This window comes from Catharus ustulatus, chromosome Z (genome assembly GCF_009819885.2).
Source record: "Catharus ustulatus isolate bCatUst1 chromosome Z, bCatUst1.pri.v2, whole genome shotgun sequence".
NCBI classification, from domain to species: domain Eukaryota; kingdom Metazoa; phylum Chordata; class Aves; order Passeriformes; family Turdidae; genus Catharus; species Catharus ustulatus.
Window position 1 is genome coordinate 1,269,588 of NC_046262.2, and position 20,279 is coordinate 1,289,866.

A 20,279-nucleotide genomic window follows, 5' to 3' on the forward strand; every position below is an offset into this window, starting at 1 on the left:
AAAATTTCTTTATATCTAGTTATTTAAATAACATTAGGAAGAACTTTGATTTCTGTAGTCAGTTACAAACACTTGGATCTTTTGTGTTAAGTGATGCTTCACAGAAAAGTGTGGCAAGAGGAACAAAATGAATGAAAAAACCACAGTTTTATTCAACAGAGAACTGAATTATTTTTGTAATATAATATTTGGAACTACACTGGATTTCTGTAGTGCCAGGGCAAGCTAGATATGATGATATTAACGAGAAATTACCTATACAGGAAATTTACATTTTAGAACCTCTATAAAAGAACAATTGCTATAAAAACATGTCTGGAAAATGAAGTAGTAATAGTCAATTTAAAAAAATGTAATGACTTTAACAATAAATTGCATAAAGGGTACTTGCTAGGATGTATGAGTAAACTGTTTATGATCTTGGTGGTGGTAGCAGTCAGTCAGGCACAGCAGCTTGAATGCCTGTGACAACTCTGATGGACGGAATTTGAGAATTTTGAATTCTGAGATCTAGTGACTAGTCCAAAAATGATTTGTGTAACTGCATATATCTAACCAAAACACCACTTTTACTGTGTAATGGAATAAAGATTCCTTTGGGTTGGAAGGGCTCTCCTTGGAGGAAAAGTATTGTAAATGCATAAATACACTACTAAAAACACATGTTTTCTCAGATGATTTCAGCTGATCAGTGGAACAGCTCCCTACAAGTCTTATCACCTGCAATGTCCTGGAGGAAAAAGTAAAAATAAAATTTTCCCTTCCTAGTAATCAGTTGATTGGCCTGTGGTCTCCAAGTCAGACAAATTGAAATTTCAAATGTCTTGAACAATGATTTTGGACTTCTTGATATTAGCATGTGGTTGAAGTTATATAGACTTATTGGCCCAAGAGACCCTTTGGGCACTGGGAATGAAGCAAAGCCACTCCTTGTCCTGCTGAACTGGGTGCTGCTTTTCCACATCACAATATGGAGAGCAAGACATGAACACACAGCACTTTGTCTGTCTGTGTGTCAGCCACATGTGTGGCTGACTTCAGAGCTTTTCAGACACTAGTCCAGACTTACCACAAAGTTCTGTCTTCACTGAAGAATCTAATTTGGTGGAAATTATGGGTGTTGGAAATAAGTTCTGTCCTCAGAAGCTGTTAACTTTCTGGGAAGAGAAACAAAATGGCCAATCTTTATGGTGAGCCACTCTGAGTGTTAGTGTGTGGCTACCCCCCTCTGGAAGTGTCCAAAACTTGGTGGGACATGGCTTGGAGCAATCTGGTCTAGTGACAGGTGTCCCTGCCCATGGCAAGGATAGAACTGGATGATCCTGAAGTTTCCTTCCAGCTCAAACCATTCTGTGTTTCTATCTGTATCTCCATACAGGAAAAGCACTTTATTGTAAGTTTCCTCAATGATCCAGTCGTTTGGTCTCAAGAAAAATGAACAGCAACAAATTTATGATTGGTCTTGACCTTAGAGATCTTTTCAACCATAGTCATTTGATGATCTGTAAAATCTGGAGTAGTTTTTTTAAGTTAAAAAACCCAGCTAATGAAGCAGAATCCTTGAAACGTAAAGGCAAGTTTAGCACTATACCAAGCAGACACATTCCTTTTTTTGACTAAATAGGGGATTTCATTGCTACTAAGTCTGTCCTTACTTGTGATTCTCTGTGAACTTTTCTGTTGCCAAACATTTTGTGAAATGAATCAGATGACTGTGATGAGAAAAGTTGCAAGCTGACTTCTAGTCAACCTCTTTAAATTGTCTTGTGACCAAGAACTGAGAGGTGGCAAACTGTTCTTCCATTGGCATTTCCAGAAGCAGTGTTGGTCTTCCAAGGTTTCTCTCAAACAGCATCTGGAGCATCTGTAATCAAATGTAAGATCTGCACATAAGTTCTAGTGGCAGTCTGCTGTTTCACCCTATCTCAGTAGTAGTTTGGTGATCTTTGAGTGGAGTTTGCCAACATGCTAAAAGATAATCTGACTTTGCTACAGAGAAATCTTTACTGGTTTCAGGCTTTTTTCCCCTCCTTGACTTCCTCCTGTTTTTCAGTTTGGGGATTTTGTGTGCTGTATTTTGTGTTAAAAGTTGGTTTTGGGATTTGCTGCACAACATCACTCTCAAGGTGGTGTTTGTTGTTTTTTGGTGCAAGCAGCCTGGGAGATGGACAGAAGCTATAGAGCCTCTGATTGTTGTCACTGTTGTTTTTGGACAGGAATCACATATAATCTAGGTTAGAGAACTGCTTGTTATGTAAAGGCTTTATGCAATTGGAAGTGCAGCATTTTACATTTTTGCAATTAAGAGAGTTGTCCTGAAATAGTCTTAGCCTAGATGGAAAATGTGCTCATTAGCCATGTTCCTATTCTTGCCCAATGTTCTGTTTAATTTTTCTACAACCTTTTAACATGCTGTGGCTGCTGTCAGTGAGTTTTTTTGTTATAATTGCTGTATTGGTTCAAATTGCTTATTAATGAAGATTTATATAAATTTTTCCTTTTCTGAGATATATTTGCTTTCCCTATCCTGAGTTTGAAAACACGCTGGAGCTTTGCAAAAGTTGTACTGTTTCCCAAACAAACAATTTTAAACTGCTGTAGCAGTCACAAAACAAAGTCCTGGTGACAGCACTTGGTAGAGCCGAGTGATTTAATTGCAGCATTAAAATGAACAAATGCAGGGAAAGCTATTGTGTGTGGCTGGTCTGGGTGTGTTTGCCATTTATGCTGGTGCTGCTTTATGAATAGAAAATACATTACATTTAATATGGGCTCTCATGGGACTGTAGATGTTTACTGTATCAGTGCATTAAGTGATACCATGAAAATAATTCGTAAACTGTTACTCTTGTCTCTTCCTCCTTGGTTTTCCTTGCTACACTGTGTTTACCAAAAAACTAAAATTTTTTTAGAACTGAAGGTAAACTTGCTTTGAACAGAATATAGAGAATAAAATGTAATAAATATTTTCCAGAGTAGTCAACTAAAATGTTTTAAACTTAATCCTATGTAGCTTGTCTAGTCAGGATAATGATTTGTCATATAATACGTAGCTACTTGGGGAATTTTTGTCCTTGCTAAATAGAAAACGTTTATCTTTGCCATTTGGCTTCTTAGTATTTTCACTGGAAGAAGAAAAAATAACCTTATGAGCTTTTGCAGTTTGTGTATTGGAAAATAATGTGTTCTCAATCACTCTTACAGTGTTTCTCTTCCTGTCTTTTTAATAGCATCTTTTTTTCCCTTCTGTGTTTTGCACTCTCTCTCCCCACCACAGCCACCACCAGTCTGCTGAAACTCATGGCATGCTCAAATATTTGGAGTAATTTTTTAAGTCATTCCAGCATCCTATTGGTATGTCAAGAGCTGGCATATTTGCAAATTGCAGAAGTCAATTTTTAAAGGAAAGAAGCCTTGTAGAAGTTAGCTTCGGCATGTATGTGGAGTTCTCCAGTTAATTAATTTTAAATTAGATTTTCACTGTGGTTTGGCACATACTTGAAACAAGCACAATGCAATTACTAAAGATGGAAAATAAGTACTAAATAATCATTTCACCTTATGTACAAATCAATCCCTTTGTCTTGTCACTTTTTCTGCCTTAGGAGGCATGCTTTGAAAAGAAGTAATGACTGTATAAATTAAAATATATAATTCTGTCTGCTTAATATGGGTATTGTGCTAGGCAGGATTTTTCATGGAGTGTGGTGTCCATAGTGGAGCTGTCATTGTGTCCTCCCACAGGCGTAGGGAGGGATTTTATAATCTGATGGAATGCCAAATTCTTTCAGCTAGAATTAAAAGTGGTCCGTGCTCCATCAATTGCAATCCTGTGGCTGAGGGGGTCTTACCATTAAACTGTGTGAGAGGTGTGGGAGGAAATAAAAGATTGGAATGGAATGGTTGATATATTTATTGTACATTTTCCTTTTCCAATTTGTTTTGAATGTATTTTGGAGTTCTTTAGTTCATGCTTTCCTCGAACAAATAGATATTTGTTTTACAGGGTTTGCTTAAAAGTTTATTAATTAAGCAGTATCTTGTTTTGTTTTTTCTTTTGGGCTTGTTTCAAATGATAATTAATAACTAGTTAATGAAGTTCATAGACTTTGCTTGAATATGTAAGGTATGTTTACTCAAATTCATGTTTATTTTAGATGTCTGAGTTAGAACTGGACTTTTTACTGCTGTAATTACATTGGAATATTCCTTAGTGTAAAGTCAGGTGTTTCTGTAGCTGCTGATGCTTTTTTAAATTACCTAAACTTGAGCAAGAGAAATTTGGCTTACCTGTAGTTATATCTGTGGTTAGGATTCTTAGGTGTGAAATTTTCAGGGCTTGCTGTGGGTGTTGAGTCTTGTGGTAAAAAAACACCGCATTTCTTAAAAAATTCTGAATTTCCCCGTGAATCTTACCCTGATCCTTCATGTGAAGGCTGTTACTCCAAAGGCAACCTCCTGTTGGGCCAGTGATATCTGGTGCTTCAGGGCAAGGGAGGACCCAGATATTTGGGGTCAGAAGAAATGACAAAAGTCAGAGGGTCCACAAAAGTTTAGGAAGCTTTCCTAATGTATTACACTCTTGGCATGGAAACTGGTGTGGCTTTTCTTCTAGTACAAGCATATGGTGGTGGATTTTGGATAAAGGAGTAGAGTGAAAGGGAAGAGAAAGAGGGGGTGGGTTAACGAGAGGAAAGAAGGGAAGGGAAGGGAAGGGAAGGGAAGGGAAGGGAAGGGAAGGGAAGGGAAGGGAAGGGAAGGGAAGGGAAGGGAAGGGAAGGGAAGGGAAGGGAAGGGAAGGGGTTTTGTCCCAGAAAATGCTACACTTCCTCCCTATGACCCCTTCTGTAGCCACATCCTGGTCTTTCTCATGCATGTTCTTACCAACAACTGATCTTGGCTCTTGGTTGGCTCCACAGCCATCCATTGCTGTTTGGGACATGTTAGCCCCTCATCTTCTGGGATTCTGCAGAGCCTTCAGCTGCTGGGGGGGACCTGTTGCCAAGGGAGGACACCACAGCAGTTGCTGCTTTTACTGGTCATGCATCATATCTATTGATGGAATGTGCAGAAAGTGTTGGGAAATGCACCCAGAATAGTTCATTTGCCAGAGCCTGACCTTCCCAGGGTGCTCCCTGAAGGCCTCCATGGCTTGTTGGCCTCTTTGAGGAGCTGTCAGATTGTTTGGAAAAGCTTTTACTGTTGATTTTTATACCTTTAGCAGGCTGTTCCCAAATTACTTTTGGCTTAACTCAGTCTGGTTTAGCATTGAACTTGCCAAAGCTTATATACCCTTTTTTCCCCTGGTTTGGAAAAGACTTAATCTTTTTACGTTTAGTAGTCTCCTTTCTCTGCAGTTGAGTCATGGCGGTTTTTTGTCTGTTCAGTGTCTCTAACAGAGACATCCCATCTAAGCCCTCACGTGGTGATTTTAAGTTGTCTTGTTGCCACCTAGGAATTCATAAGCTGAACCTGTTTTCTTACCTGTTTCTCAATCTTTAGGGTAAGTGCTATCCTGAAATTGCTCACTAGGAAAATAAATTCTGTTTTGATAAGAAACTTGGAAACTGGAACAATCCTCTGAATGTTTTATAGTTAAAGCACTTGAATTATGAATTGTGGACAAATCTGTGTGGGTGACTGGTTTTTGTTTTTAGAAAAAAAAAATAGAATTGTAGAATCCTGTAAGGGCTTGGGTTGGAAGAGACCTTAAGAATAATTTTGTTCTACCTTCCTGCCATGTGCAGGGACACCTTCCACTAGACCAGGTTGCTCAGAGCTCTATCTAGCCTAGTCTTGGACACTTCCAGGGATGCAGCCATATCATGAGCTTGGAACAAGGATTTTTTTCTTGTCTGCAGAGGAGAGGAAAGTAGAGTTTACTCTCAGTGGAAGGTAAATCTGGATCGAATTAATTCTGCAAAGAATGCGAGATGTTGTAGATACCACAGCATTTGACAGTTATTTGGTACTCACTAGTTTCTGTGTGTGGATGTGTATGTATATAAAAGAAAAAGCTATAAAATACAAATAAAATACAGACTATACAGAAAAATATGAACATACTTACATTTAATAATAGAAATATATATGATCCAATGTGCTGTGTCTATATATTGAGTGTATTTATACAAAAAATATGCCATTTAGGTATCAAAATACCTAGACATATAAAAATGAAATGTATAAGTTACATATGAGAATAAATTGTTTCATAAATCTAGAATATATTATATCAATATGATGCTTAGTAGGAGTCATGCTATTTGTGTGTCGTAATTTGCAAGATTCCCACTTAAACAATTTCAAGTGGTTTTAGAAGATGTATATACAGCATATACAAATATGACATGTGTAAACACATTAAAGCAAATGTATATGTAGAAATGTAGATAATACAAAATATAAAAACATTCATGGGAAAAACTGTTTTGTCTCGCATAATTTCAAGTTTGGCATTAGGTTTATCCATCTCATTCACTGCTGGCTTCTAATTTCAGCTTCAATAGTTTATATTTATTGGACTGCTTCTCTCAGCAATTGTCATTCTGAGAGGATCAGTCAAGCAGAGATCTACCTTTTTATATGTCTATATAATTATATCTGTATAATTTGATATGTTCTATATATCTCTACCATTAGCTGCTTGTGTGTAAATACACAATGAGTGTGTAATCAGTCCTGGTGTGTATATAATCTGCTCTGACTCTTCACTGGGTCAGAGATCTCTTTGGAAATTGGGATATCAGCTCAGGAACAGTGCACATTCAGGCCAAGGGCATCAGGATGTAAAGGCCCTTATTAAGTAGAAAATTCTCATTTTTATAGATAGGGGAAAAAGAGGAAATAACATGCTTGAAGCTTGGCTAGAATTACACAATCAGTTGACATTGCAGCTGGGAATAAAATTCCACTGTCCTGATCTTTATCCTCATGTTTTAACTGCTGGGCCTTGCTTCAAGGTTAATAAAACATGCTGTTTGCATGTGATAATGTGTGTAGGATTCCAACTTACCAAACAATTTTAGGTGATTTTATAAGATGTAAATACAGCACATAGGTGTCTCTTGTTGTCTTATCTTGCTAATAGTAATTGTTTTGAGAAAGGCCTGCTCACAAGGCCCTTCTGTCAGCTCGTGCCAAACAGTTCGGTGGCATTTGTGATTTTCCAAAAGTCTACTGAGTAATTATTGTGGCATGTGGTGTGAGTTTCATCCTGGAGGAGAGAAGGCTCCAGGGAGAGCTCAGAGCCCCTGGCAGGGCCTGAAGGGGCTCCAGGAGAGCTGCACAGGGACTGGGGACAAGGCATGCAGGGACAGGACACAGGCAATGGCTTCCAGTGCCAGAGGGCAGGGCTGGATGGAATATTGGGAAGGAATTGCTGGCTGGGAGGGTGGGCAGGCCCTGGCACAGGGTGCCCAGAGCAGCTGGGGCTGCCCCTGGATCCCTGGAGTGTCCAACGCCAGGCTGGATGGGATTGGAGCAGCCTGGGACAGTGGAAGGTGTCCCTGCCCATAGCAGGGGTTTGGAATAAGATGATCTTGAAGGTCCCTTTCCATCCAAATCATTGTGAGATTCTGTGAACGTTTGGGATAGGAGAAATGTTTTTTATTAAAAATATTGCAATATTCACGTTATCTGCTCAAAATCTGGTAGCCTAAAAGGCTGTCTCTGCACAGGGGGCAGCTGCTGATGATGGAGGCCTAGGGCTTGCCTGGGATTGCTGAGTAGCTTCCACACAAAGTGAAATCGACATGCAAATCTGGAGGTGGTGATACCAGGTGTCACCCTGGAGTGCAGTTGTGCTGCTCAAATTTGCTTTTTTGACTCCTAGGTTGATCTCATACAGAGTAAAAATAGCTTTGTGCATTATATTAAAAAGTTATGTTGACTCCTCTTTCTCACAAATGGGCATAGCCCCGTTGTAGGTGATGGCAGAGGTGCAGGCATGGCTTGTCCTCACTATTTCCTGACTGTGCTCTCTGAGAGCAAGCTTCTTTTCCCTTTATGGCTTGGCACTATTGCAAAATGCTTAGGAACAGGAAAAGCCCAGAGGAATCCCTTGCCCTGCAGTAAAAACATTTTTGGGTACTGAAGATGAAATATTATGGAACTAAATGTGCGTGCTAGAGAAAAAATAAAGTGCCTCTGAATATATTTTTTCATATAAATGCAAATCTTTATGTAATTCATTCCATAAATTGGCAAATCAGTATTTGGAACGAATCTCAATACTATATATGTAATTTTTGTCTTTAATAGTAAAGTTGATGAGTGTTAGCACATGTTTCTGTATAATTTCAATGTTAACTATCAGTTTTTGCAGGGAAAAAAATGCAGGCAGAGTCAGTAATACTTAGTCAGCCTTTTTCTCCCCCCATAGCATTTTCATAGTCAGTAAATTTGACACACCAAAACCTTTCCCTACGCCATCCCCTCCGCTCTGGCCATCGACCCAAAACAGAGGGAATTCAGTCGGTGTTGGATCCATAAGAGGCCTTCAAAGAGTGTTCCGTGAGTGTCAGCCCTGTTTTGTTGGTGTGGCTCCAGCCGTGGTGTCTGGTGACAGAAACGTGTTCCTGTCTGATGCCGCTGGAGTTGATGTCAGTGCCGAGAGCGGAGCCAAAGGGCAGGTGCTGACATAAAACAGCTCGTCAGCCTTGGCAGGAGCTCACGCCCCGCTCGCAGAGGGAGCAGGGACACTGGGTTCTTTCAGCTGAGGAGGCATTTTCTGCTAGTCAAGATAATGAAAAGTTTTGCCTGTGGCATGCTTGTTCTGGGGGTAGGACTTTATTCCTCAGCACTGCTGCTTTCCTCAACGCTTCATCATTAAAACTGCCACTTTAATAATGTTCGTATGGCTGGAGCTGGTATTGATGCCTCAAGATAAGCTTATAGAGCACTTTCTGTAGTGAAATCCAATTTTCAATTGCTCATAATTTTTTTTCAGACTTCAGTTGTTTGTGATGAAACTTTTCATGCTGAGTATCTTCCTTAGGCTCTTTTTTTTAGATTTTTTTTTTTTTTTTTTTTTTTTGGCACTGCTTTAATTGAAAACAGTTCTTCTGTTTCTGAGAATGAGGTTAGGGAAAAATGTTACTTAACCAATGCTGAATTCTTACATCTGTTTTATTGAGGAGTTTTAGAGCCTTCATGCCTTGGAACAGGCTCTTGAGATTTGGGAAGTGGGGCTTAGGGGAGTGAAGCTGTGGATAGAGATGTGCCATTTACAATCCCTCTTAAAGTTTACTAAATCTGGCCAAGTTACAAGGTCTCAAAACTTGCCGTTTGCATACATTGAGCAGAAACTTGTTGAAAAACTGGCAGCAAAATTGTCTGAACGTTGAGTTTTCATGAAGTGTGTTCCACAGAGTGTCGTGCCAGTGAGGCTCAGGATGCAGCACCCCTCGTGAGGTCCATGAGCCTGTTCCAGGATCTAGGGGGGACTTTCCCTGCTCCATGCAGTTGCTGGTGGACCAGGTTTCAAGCAAGAGAATTAACACTTCGAGTTTTCCTTGTCCTTGGAGTGGCAGGTAGTGTAGAGGAAGAAGTTACCTCACACAAACAAAATGTTACCTCTTCAAGGAAAAATTGGGACGTGCTGGGTTAAAAAATAACGTGCCCATTGTGTTGGGGAGAGGTGACAGGCTCCAAGGAGTGTGAGCAGATCTTCTCAGGAGAAAGAGTGGCAACCAGAGCATTCCTGAGCTGTGTAACTCCCAAGTTTTTCAGCTGTGCTTATATTAGGAATTTTATTTAATTGTTTTTGAATTCTCTCCTGAAGGCTGGTGGAGAAGCTGGCTGGAATTACTGCAGGTACCAATGGTGGAGTGCCTCACAAGTTTAGAGGAGTGAAATGTAGGTCTAGGAGGGAAGCAGCAGGTCTGTGCTGACACGGCTGTGCTAGCTATTCCTTGTTCCTCTCATGTCTCAAGAAACACTTGAATTGAGCGCCTGCAGGCACAACAAGCCAACAGGAGCAGTGTGCTAAACCCACTAACTGATATAAAAATCTAACTGCTCTGGAAAAGTAATTTCTTGGATGCCTTGACCTGTCTAGCAACTTTACAGGTCACTTCTTTCATTGGTTGTCTGGATTTCTCCTTCCCCCTTCCCTATTTTGTGTGAGGATGAAATTCTCCTGAGGGTCCTGCATCAAACGAATTAGTTGATATTGGTACCCTGATTAGCACTATTTAAAAATAATACTGCCAAGATGGTTATTTTTGTAACATATTTCTATGTTTGTTTCTGCCACATATTTTGCCCGCTAGAGTCCATATAAGATGTTACTGAAAGTTCCACAGTTGGTTGAAACATACACATTCACTGTGTTCCCTTGCATTCTGACAATAAAATACAGGGATGGTGCCCCGGGCAAAAACCAGAGGAGTTTTCTAATAAAAACATATATAATTAAATAAATAATAATTAAAAAATAAAAGCCTGAAGAAAACCCCTCCCAAGAACTAACCTTCTCTCCCCAAAATCCCACCAAAATAACCCAAATCAAGTCCCCAAACCCCACCATCCAACAACTGCTTTTTAACGTCTTTATGTGAACTTGTTGGCGTGGGGTTTGCTGCTCCAAGGTGGATAGATGATTGAGTCAGACAGTTCCTCTAAAATTAAATCCAACACTGAGTGGATTTGCAGTTTTTCCCACATTTCTCATTTGTTTTCCTCTCTCTTAACTCTCTTCAAACTTGCACTTAGTTTCCTGGGTTCCGAGTAGTCATAATACTGTGGTATTGTGCTCTTGTATAATACCATAAAACCTTTATTTATTTTTTCTTGATATTGTGGTCACATTTGCAGCTTCAGTTATACTGGACAGTCTTCAAATGTGCAACAGGAATATTGTTCCATCTCAGAAATTGTATCACTTGTGTCCAAAGAAATTGAGATAGGTTTTGCCAGCAACAGGCCAGGAGTTGGGCTAATAAAAATGTAAAGATTCCTTGCTTAAGATGGTCCCCTCCTATAGGTATTTTTAATATATTTTTAAAAGTGAATTAATGGTTTGTTAGAGCTATTTCCTGCCCTATTTGGCCCTTTGATTCACAAGTATGTTATGTAATTTGCTTTACTTAATTCTTCAAGGTGTCTGTCTGGGTATGTCTACTACTCATACTCCAATTACATATAATAAAAATGTCATCAGGGATTTCCAGCTAACAAAGCTATTCCGTGCTTCAGCATCTCTGGGCAAGTAAGAGGCAGACCCCATCTGGAAATGTTGCATTTATCATAGGCTCGTGGAATCATCACAATTGGGAAAGACCTCGAAGGTCATCAAATCCAACTGTTAATAATACATATAGTTACAGGTAATAAGATTTCACTGAGTTTAGAGGTATCGACTTTGTTTTTGAATGTCCTTGTAGTTTTTCAGATTAAATACTTTCTTGGTATTTGGCATGGAATTTCTGATTCCTCTGTGATGTGAAAAGCTTTAATGAGGATGCAAGTCTGCAGCTGAGCCTCATGGTCTTGGGAGAAGATGATTATCTCCTTATTTTAAAGTTCCAAACAAGAAAAAGGGTAATAATGCAGTAGATGTATTGCCCTGAGGAAGGCTTGGATCACTTCAGATTTCACAGTAAGGATCTCCTGAGGTCTAGTGATAAAAAGGAAGATGAATGGTTTAAAATTAAATAAACACCGGTTTTGCTGTGAAATGAGGGATATGCTTATTTATCAATCTGTGCAATTTAGTGTTTGCAATCTTTTTCAGTTCCATGACATTTGAAAGGTCGTGCAAAGTATTGGAGCTGGAATTAATTGCAGGAAGCAAACTGGAAAAGACTTTAAAAGAAAGGAAAGAAAAATGTATGTAATTTGGCTGACCAACAAAGGAGACCTGACTGTGCCTTTTATTTAAGGGCTGTAAACACTGAACTGGGGCAGAAATGTTTTATGGTATTACATAGAACCACTTAAAGGAATAGCTAGATGAAGCTGAGCAAAGTAATGTTTAGCTGAATATTAGGAAAAAAATCTTAACATTTAGGTTTATTAGATTATGGAACACGCTTCCCAAAGGATGTGGTTCAAGCTCCATTACAAGTTCCTTAAAATTAGACTGGATAGAATAACAAGTTGTACTGGAGGGAACAGTGTTCATGGATAGGGGATGGACACAGTTACCTAATACATCTTTGCATTTCACTTGCTTCCATGATTCATTTCCTGAAGAACTGCTTCCAGAATGTGTTAATGACATCACAGCCCCGGCCACCTCAGGCTCATCAGTGCCTCTCTGGCTTTGGAGGGTTTATGTGGAGATTTCCTGGGCTGTCTTTTCCCCAGTGGCTCCTCTACCCCAGCCATTCCCTGCGGCTCTCCTGTCCTGCTGCAGCACTGGGACCATTGGAGACACCAAAAAGTTGCCTGGGATGTATTTGAAATGTGTGGGTGCACAGAGATGTGAACTGGGCTATTCCTGGAGAGGCTGTGACCAGGAGTGGGGCAGGCAGGGAGCTTGGCTCCACAGAAACAACTACCTTCTGCTGTTCTTGGCAGGGAGGATGAAGTACTGGTCTCCTTTACAATAGTGTTATTAGGTGTGAAAACCCTCAAACAATTAAGTCATACTCAGTCATGTATTTCAATGAGCCAGTTGAAATCTATGAAATATAGGGCAGTTGTTCTGTTGCAGTGATTTGTTGAGAAGAAAATAACTTGGTTTTTAAATCACTTCTATAATTCTTTTTAACGTTTAAAGAAGTAAACTAAAACATGCACTTAATCTTTCCATTTCAGTCACTTTCCTGTAGTATTTAGGAATTAAATGCTTAAAATATAGTAGTAAAGCAGCTGAAATACAACACAGCACCTGAAATAAAGCCATGGCAATCATCTGTGTGAATTGTGTGACTCTGACCTTACACTAAGGACTAAGTGGTAGTTCAATGGGATTTTAAGCCTGAATATGCAGTTCCAAGTGATCACACGTTTACTCTGATACACATCATGTGCCATTCCTGTGTTCCAGACAAGAAATGGAGTCAAAATGGACTGGTACATAGCTGTAGTTTCAAAATGCTTTTAAATTTAGTGTCTCCCACGCATGAATTCTTGTGCAGCCTGCTGATGACTTAGAGAGGAGCTAGCCTACCAGTATTTAAAATACAAATTTGTTTTGCTAGACTGTGTGACATCCAGAAACTATTCATTTATAGCTGTTTGTAGAACCTCCCCTATGTCTCAAGCTAGTTTGGGTTAATCGTCTTAGTGCAATGCTGGACAATGAAGACCATGAAAAATATTGCTGAGAATTAAAAATTGTTACTTTTGCCATTTGTGTTACCATGCCAGCTGAAATGTTGCAAAAACCTATCATTTATGGAAACTTGTGTCAGTTGAAAAAGTTACTGCAATTAAAAAGTGATTGCAAACAAAAAGTTATTGTAGTATTTAGGACAGCCATTTTTGTGCTTCTGAGTTTTTACAGTTTCCCTTCTTAAAAAGTCTACAGTCGCCAGATTGACTTTTTCAGTCATAAGTTGTAGTTTGTGTGTGTGTCAGTGTGTTTATGCTACAGATGAGTTTTATTCTGCTTGAGAGTGGAATATTTACCATGCATGTTCATAAACCATGTAGAAATTATTCCATATTTCCTATACTTCAGCTTTGCTAGTTTCTTTCTATAATGAATCCTCCCAAATCTGCAGTGAGACTTCCCTAAAATCAATGTAGTTGCTGCTTTTATAGCCTTCTAAGCACGTGTATCCTGGACTTGTCACAATTTGCAGTTTAAGTTCCTTAACTAAAGATCTGAGATGTAGAAGATGTGCTTTATAAAGTATAAAATGCTCCTGATACAGCAGTTGCCTCATTGATCCCTGTTCTTGATTCCATGGACCTCTTTTTCCTCTCCCATTCATTATCACATAACATCCCCGTGGCAACTTGAGAAATTGCTTGCATGGAAAAGTAATCGTAGGAAAGTATTTATGTATTTTTAGCTTTCTTCTAACACAATGTAGCAGCTGGAAACAAGGACAAGAGCCAGCACAACGTGAACTGCCAGCTCTCCATGGGCCACCAGAAAGTGTTCATCAGACCACAGTGTGAGAACTATTGAATTGACTTAAGAAATGTGACACACATAATAAACGTTAAAAAAACAACGCTCAAGTTCCCAGTGCTGCTGCTTGAGTGTAATAAGAATTAAACAGTAATTGTAATGTTTTTTAATAGTATGTTATTTACTGGTTTTGGTGGGGGACCTATGTGATGGTATCAATTAGATGCAATGAAAATCACTTTAGCTTTATTTCTTCATCACCTCTATTTAGTGATGCCTTAGATGCTGTTGCAGCATTGGACAATCTTCTGGATGCTAAAAGTTTCAGAAATAGGAAAGCAGAATGTGGAGCTAAGACTTGGATGTGTAACTAACCATAAGTTAGATCTGTTCTGTTTTGGACTTTCTCGTTGTGGTTGAGTTTTCTTTCTGATATTTTAACACTGGCTTTGCCAACCTCTGTAGTCTCATCTATTTGTGTTTTTTCCATTTTTGCAACAAGGGACCAGGATTGTTGTTTTGGGTATGTCAAAATGACAGGGGGAGATCAAGAGACCTTTTGAAGATCTTCATGTCTACTAAAACTCTTCTTTTGTCCTATTCAGTCTCAAAAGCAGCCTGGGGCAGTACCTCAAGTTGGTACCCTCTGCAAATACTTTCAAAAGTAATAAATAACTGATGATGAGGATGCTGAATATGTTTGAGATGATGTGGGTCCTGTGATGGGGAATGAGGGGATCTGCCCTCTTACCAAGCTCCACTGAGGAGAGACAGGACCCTACTCAAAAAGGCTTTGCCAGTATTAATTGCAATTTAATGCCCATATTTAAATGCAATAAAGGATGTTCAAAGGAAAGGTTGAAGTTCAATGATCACTTTAATTGAAATTTTGAGGTTGAAGTTCAATGATCACTTTAATTGAATTTTTGAGCTACTATTAGATTAAAAAAACCCTCCAAACAATACTAATTTCCTAGAAAGAAACTTGGAAATAAGTAACTCCAATTTCCTTAGCATTAATTTAATGCTCTGTCCAGCATGAGAAGTCAGAGAGTTTGTCTTCTGAGCCTTGACACCGAAGGTTGAAAGGTGAATAATATGTTTTGCAGAAGAATTACAACTAGTTTAATAACTAATCCAGGAGAGCTCAAAAATCAATTATAGCTCACAGTCAGTTGATCTGCTGACTTAAAATAATGGTAGACAGTGTTAGAAGTTGTGGACTTGTAAGTTGCAATGCTTTATGTGAGTGTAATGAGATTTCAGAGAACCTTCTGCACTCTTCAAAAATGTCTTCAAAGTCGAACTCTTAAAATTCTTCTTATTCTTGTGAAACTATAAATAAGCATGTTTAAACTTTTTTGAACTAGATACAAACATGAACCTTATTTGTATCTCATTGTGTAACAGAGACCAGGCATTAGGCTGAGGTTTCTGCAGAGTTGTGTTTACATCAAATAACAGTCAGGTGAAAGAAAGTTCTATTTTGATGGCTGTGTCATAACTTCATTTTGCCATTAAGTGTTGTTTCACAGACTGTCAAAGTAGATTAAAGTCCTGGGTTTGTTTTCATGGCTGTAAACTGTGTTTCCAACCATCTTACAGAAAATCTCAGCTTCCCTGTTGCAAAATAACATGCTTTGCTGTTATGACTTGGTTTTCTTGCTCTGCCTTACATAGAGTTGTGTGAACAGGGAAGAAAATCTGTGTCTGATGGTTTTGGTGGAAGAGAAGGGCAAAAATGAATCTGTTAATTATGTTTTAAATGTAAAAGCAGTCAGTTCCTTATTAAAGTATTTGAGTATTTCCCAGAAATAATTGGCAGAATTTTACAGTTCTCCAATTGACAAAACTTCTAACAGTGTGGTTCCATGTGGGACTGAGTCAAGAAGTAAAGGTATATCAGTGAATCCCAGAGCTGGTCAGGCTGGAAGGGCCCACAGTGGGACACTGACCCCACATCCTGCTCTGGCAGGGCCATCCCAGAGCAACCCCATCTCCCTCCACCTGTCCTGGGCAGGGAGATGCTCCAGGCCCTTCAGTGTGTCACTCTCCCCTGCACCTGCTCCAGGAGCTCCATGTCCATCTTCTGCTGGGGAGCCCAGAGCTGGACACAGTTAGAAATTATGGACAAATATTGCAGAAATGCAATTGAAAATACTCTGCAGAAAACAGTAAACTGTATGGAAATAAGTAATCCAAATACTTAAGTGTTTGTCTTGTTTTCAGCTTGGATAGAGTTGCAGTGCTGAATGTTGATTTCACCTTGATGTTTTAATTGTTGCTAAGTCGTGGTTATGCTGAATCAAGGACCTGTCACCGTCTCATAATTTTAGAAGAAATTCTTGGCTGTGATGTTGGTAGGGCCTTGGCACAAGTTTCCCAGAGAAGCTGTGGCTGGTCCTGGATTCCTGAAAGTGTTCCAGACCAGGTTGGAGCAACCTGGGACAGTGGAAGGTGTTCCTGCCCATGGCAGGGGTTAGAATGGGATGAGTTTAATGTTTCCTAAGGCACAAGGAGCTGGGAAGGGGCACGACCAGGACAGCTGATGCAGCTGGTTGAAGGAATATCCCATATCCTGTCATACTGAGCAGTAAAACTGGGGGTTTTGCCCAGGGGTTGGTGGACACTGCTTCAGAGTCTGCAGCAGTGGTGAGCAACTGCACTCTGCATAATTTCCTCTGTATATTCTTTCCTCATCATTATTAGCATCATAATTTTCCCTTTTTTTTTTGTTCCTATTGAATTGCCTTCATCTCAACCCCCAAGTTTTGTTTTTTCTCTTCCCCATCACACCAGAGAGGAGAGAATGATTGGCTGTGTGGTGTTAAGCCGCAACAATGTTGAAGAGACTGTTTTAGGCTTGTGGATTATTGACTTCATCAGGCTTATAACTGGGACCAGAAAGGTAGAATTTGGTACTGTAGAACCTTTTTGAGATTTTATAGATCTTAGAAGCAGTTTGGCTTGTGATGCTGTCTTTTTTGCAGTTTAATTGTTTAGTTTTGAGAACCCTAGCTTATCTTTGCCACCTCCCAGAGATGTAGAAAGCTTTACAAAAACATCTGGAATTTGTATATAAAAAAATGACAAGAGGATAGAAGTAAAATAAATTCAATATGAAAGAAATCCAATCTATATGTTGAAGCCTTTAGGCAAATGTCTCCTCATCCCTCTAATGATGCCAGGCAAAACTAATAGTGTTGCAGCCATCTGTGGCTATCCTGTTGGCTTAAACAGGGATTTTCATGGAATCATGGAATCCTAGAATGATTTGGGTTGGAAGGGATTTCAAAGCCCATGTTGTTCCAACTCCTACCATGGGCAGGGACGCCTTCTGATGTCCCAGGTTGTTCCAAGCCCTGTCCAACCTGGCCATTATCTCTTTTAAACATGGAATTTTCTTCATTTTCTTCTGTTTTTTTCTTTTTTTTTTTTCCTTGTGATGTTCTTAAGAAGCAGAATCTGAAATATGATTCTGTCCACACTGTATTAGTGTCTATTCTGCTGTGTTTTCTGTTAAGTTCAGATCTGAAAAGAATGTAGTAAGGAGTGTTTCTGAAAGAGTGCAACATAAATTACTTTGTTTTATGTGTTAAAGAAGTTAAATATAGTCTTGTAATTTTGAAATATGCGTAAATATGAAATTAGGTTTAACAAAGTAATATTTCAAATGTTTTGAACATACAGCTACATACAGCTAGAAACCTCCTGTCTCTGTGTCCTCCCACACACTCTACCTATTTAGAATTTTAATCTGATGTTTATAATCAGAAATAGTATTTTCCTTTAAAATATTTTTAACTTGAGTGTGTTGGAAGCATCAGCCAATACTTAGCACCTAATATGACACTGCCCTTGCAACTGCAAGGAATGTTATGAACCTGTTACATGGGATTGGTTTTCTGGAGGGCTTGCCAGCACATGAGAGAACTTCAGGAGGTTACTTGGGTCACATATTAATGTGCAGATGATTTCTCTTGGACGTAGTGACCTCGTTCTCCCTGATATAAGATTCCGATTAATCATTGGTGTTTTGACCATATCCCTCTTTTCCTAAATATTGAAAGGTAGAATGGCAGATGGCAGCCACAGAAGGATGGGGTGGTAGAAAATTAAAAACAAGAACTACACTAAAGTTTAAGAATGGAAATTTGATAAATTTTAATTTAACATGTGATGATAAATGTACAGTTGTTTCAGGGTTTTTAAAGTAATTTCTTTGCGTGTTACCTCTCTTGTTAACTCACGTGAGCTTAAAAACTTCATGGTCAACATCATTCATTCTGATAAGAACAGTGGATGGAAAACATGGTGATAAAGGGTTATTAATGTAACATGAAATTTTTGCTAAGAAGGCTGCAATTACAGTACTTTTTGTTATAAGAACTCTCTCAAGCTGCTTAACACTGAGTGGCATTAGTCCCCTTGCCCATGACATGGCAGTAATTGCCCTGCAATTGTCCTAATGAGGGAGCATTGGTTTGTTATATAATCTGGCTGTATAATTACATTTGAAGAAAAATACTCATTGACTGGTTTGAAGTCTTTTAGGGCTTAAGAGCACTTGAAATTCTTTTAATCGGTTGTACTTTAATGTTTTGCATTCAAATGGCTTACAAGTTTTTATAATTTACACCTTGAATCTTGCAGACTACAAGACTGGAAGCGAAATTTTCTTGATTTTTCTGTTTAAGAAGGTGTTGTAATTTCTTAAGAAGTTTGTAGTTAATTTTTTATTTAGGTATTAATTAAAAGAGGAAATAAGGATGTAACTTTTTCAAAGTAAAACTTACTATTTTTTTCCTATTTTTTTACCTGTTAATTTGATGAAATGCTTAGTCTCTGCCATAAAATTTCAAGATACGCTCAAAAAAATGATCTGCTAGGCAGGCATTTGGGAGTGAATGTAATACTGTGTGATTGGGAGGGGCTGCTTCTTATCCCCTTGAAATGAATGGATCAAGATGTCATAAATGTAGAGGCTTTGTCCTTTCCCCTGACTCTGTACACCAATAATGCTGAGCCTGCAGCATCTCTATTTCAGTTTTGGTGCTTTCCTTAGTTTTTTTTTCAGTGCTGTAATACAGTTTCATGTGCAGTGGCAAGGCCATAAGGACTAATGTACTTGCTTCCTTTAATCCTCTGATGCTCCTTCTCATCTAACCAATATTTGGGCATGTAGCTGGTCATCTGGCTTCACCAATGCTGCTGTAATTAGAAGCAGGAATTTCAAATGCAGTAGTTTAGTATTGGAGTTAATTCTTTTTAGTGCTTTAAGTGTGAAAATTACTTTCATTTGAGGCCCAATCATCAAAGTGTGATAAGCAGTGTGATAATGAGAGTTTTTTCAAGCAGCCTTTGGGGACATTACATTGGCTTTATACATTATGCTTATTACTGGAGCTGTACATGCACAATGGACAATTGTAGAATCAGAGAATGGTTTGGCTGGAAGGACTTTAAAGACCATTGAGTTCCAAACCCCTGCCATGGCAGGGGCACCTTCCACTGTCCCAGGCTACTCCAATCCCTGTCCAGCCTGGCCTTGGACACTCCAGGGATCCAGGGACAGCCACAGCTGCTCTTGGGAACCTGTGCCAGGGCCTGCCCACCCTCCCAGGGAAGGATTTTGTTCCAATATCTAATCTAAACCTACTCTCTAAAATAGTGTTGTTTATTAAAATGTGACCAAACCTGTTGTTTTTTTTTCTTTGCAGCTGGCCTGTGGACAGTGTTCACGCTGGGTGGGGTGGGCAGCAAAGCGTCGGCGCAGCTGGAGCAGTGCTCCCCTCTGGCCAGCCAGAGCCTGCTGCTGCTGCTGGTGCTGGCCAACCTGACCGACGCTCCAGACACCCCCAACCCCTACAGGCAAGCCATCATGTCCTTCAAGAACACACAAGGTTCGTGTCTGTTCTTACTTTGGAGCCTGAGCTAATGAAATAGAGTTTTAAGATGCTGTGATTGCATTTGTTGTCCTTCCAGCACACCCATGGAAGAGCAGTAATAACATTTTTATCTGGGAGTTTTGAGGTGGAGTTCCTCAGCTGCTGAACTTAATGGTGGGGACAGAGGGAGGATACTTTATCCTTCTGGCCTGAGAAATACTGGAAAGCTTCATAATCCTGATCCAGTTTACTTCCTGGGCTAGGAGTTCTTGAAGGTGTCTACTGACCTTGATGATTCTGTGACTCTATAACTTCATAAAATATACGTAAACCTAACCTGTAAATAGATTGATTATCCA

At 39.3% G+C, this 20,279-nt stretch overlaps 1 protein-coding gene across 4 annotated transcripts in view; it reads left to right on the forward strand.

Annotated features, from left to right (window-relative positions):
- Positions 1-20,279, forward strand: part of DYM (dymeclin) — a 210,249-nt gene that overhangs the window by 55,864 nt on the left and 134,106 nt on the right. For all 4 annotated transcript variants that reach the window (XM_033085598.1, XM_033085600.1, XM_033085599.1 and 1 more), the window contains one exon: positions 19,753-19,935. In XM_033085598.1, coding sequence (XP_032941489.1) covers positions 19,753-19,935 — 183 coding nt within the window. The remainder of the gene's footprint in view (positions 1-19,752; positions 19,936-20,279) is intronic.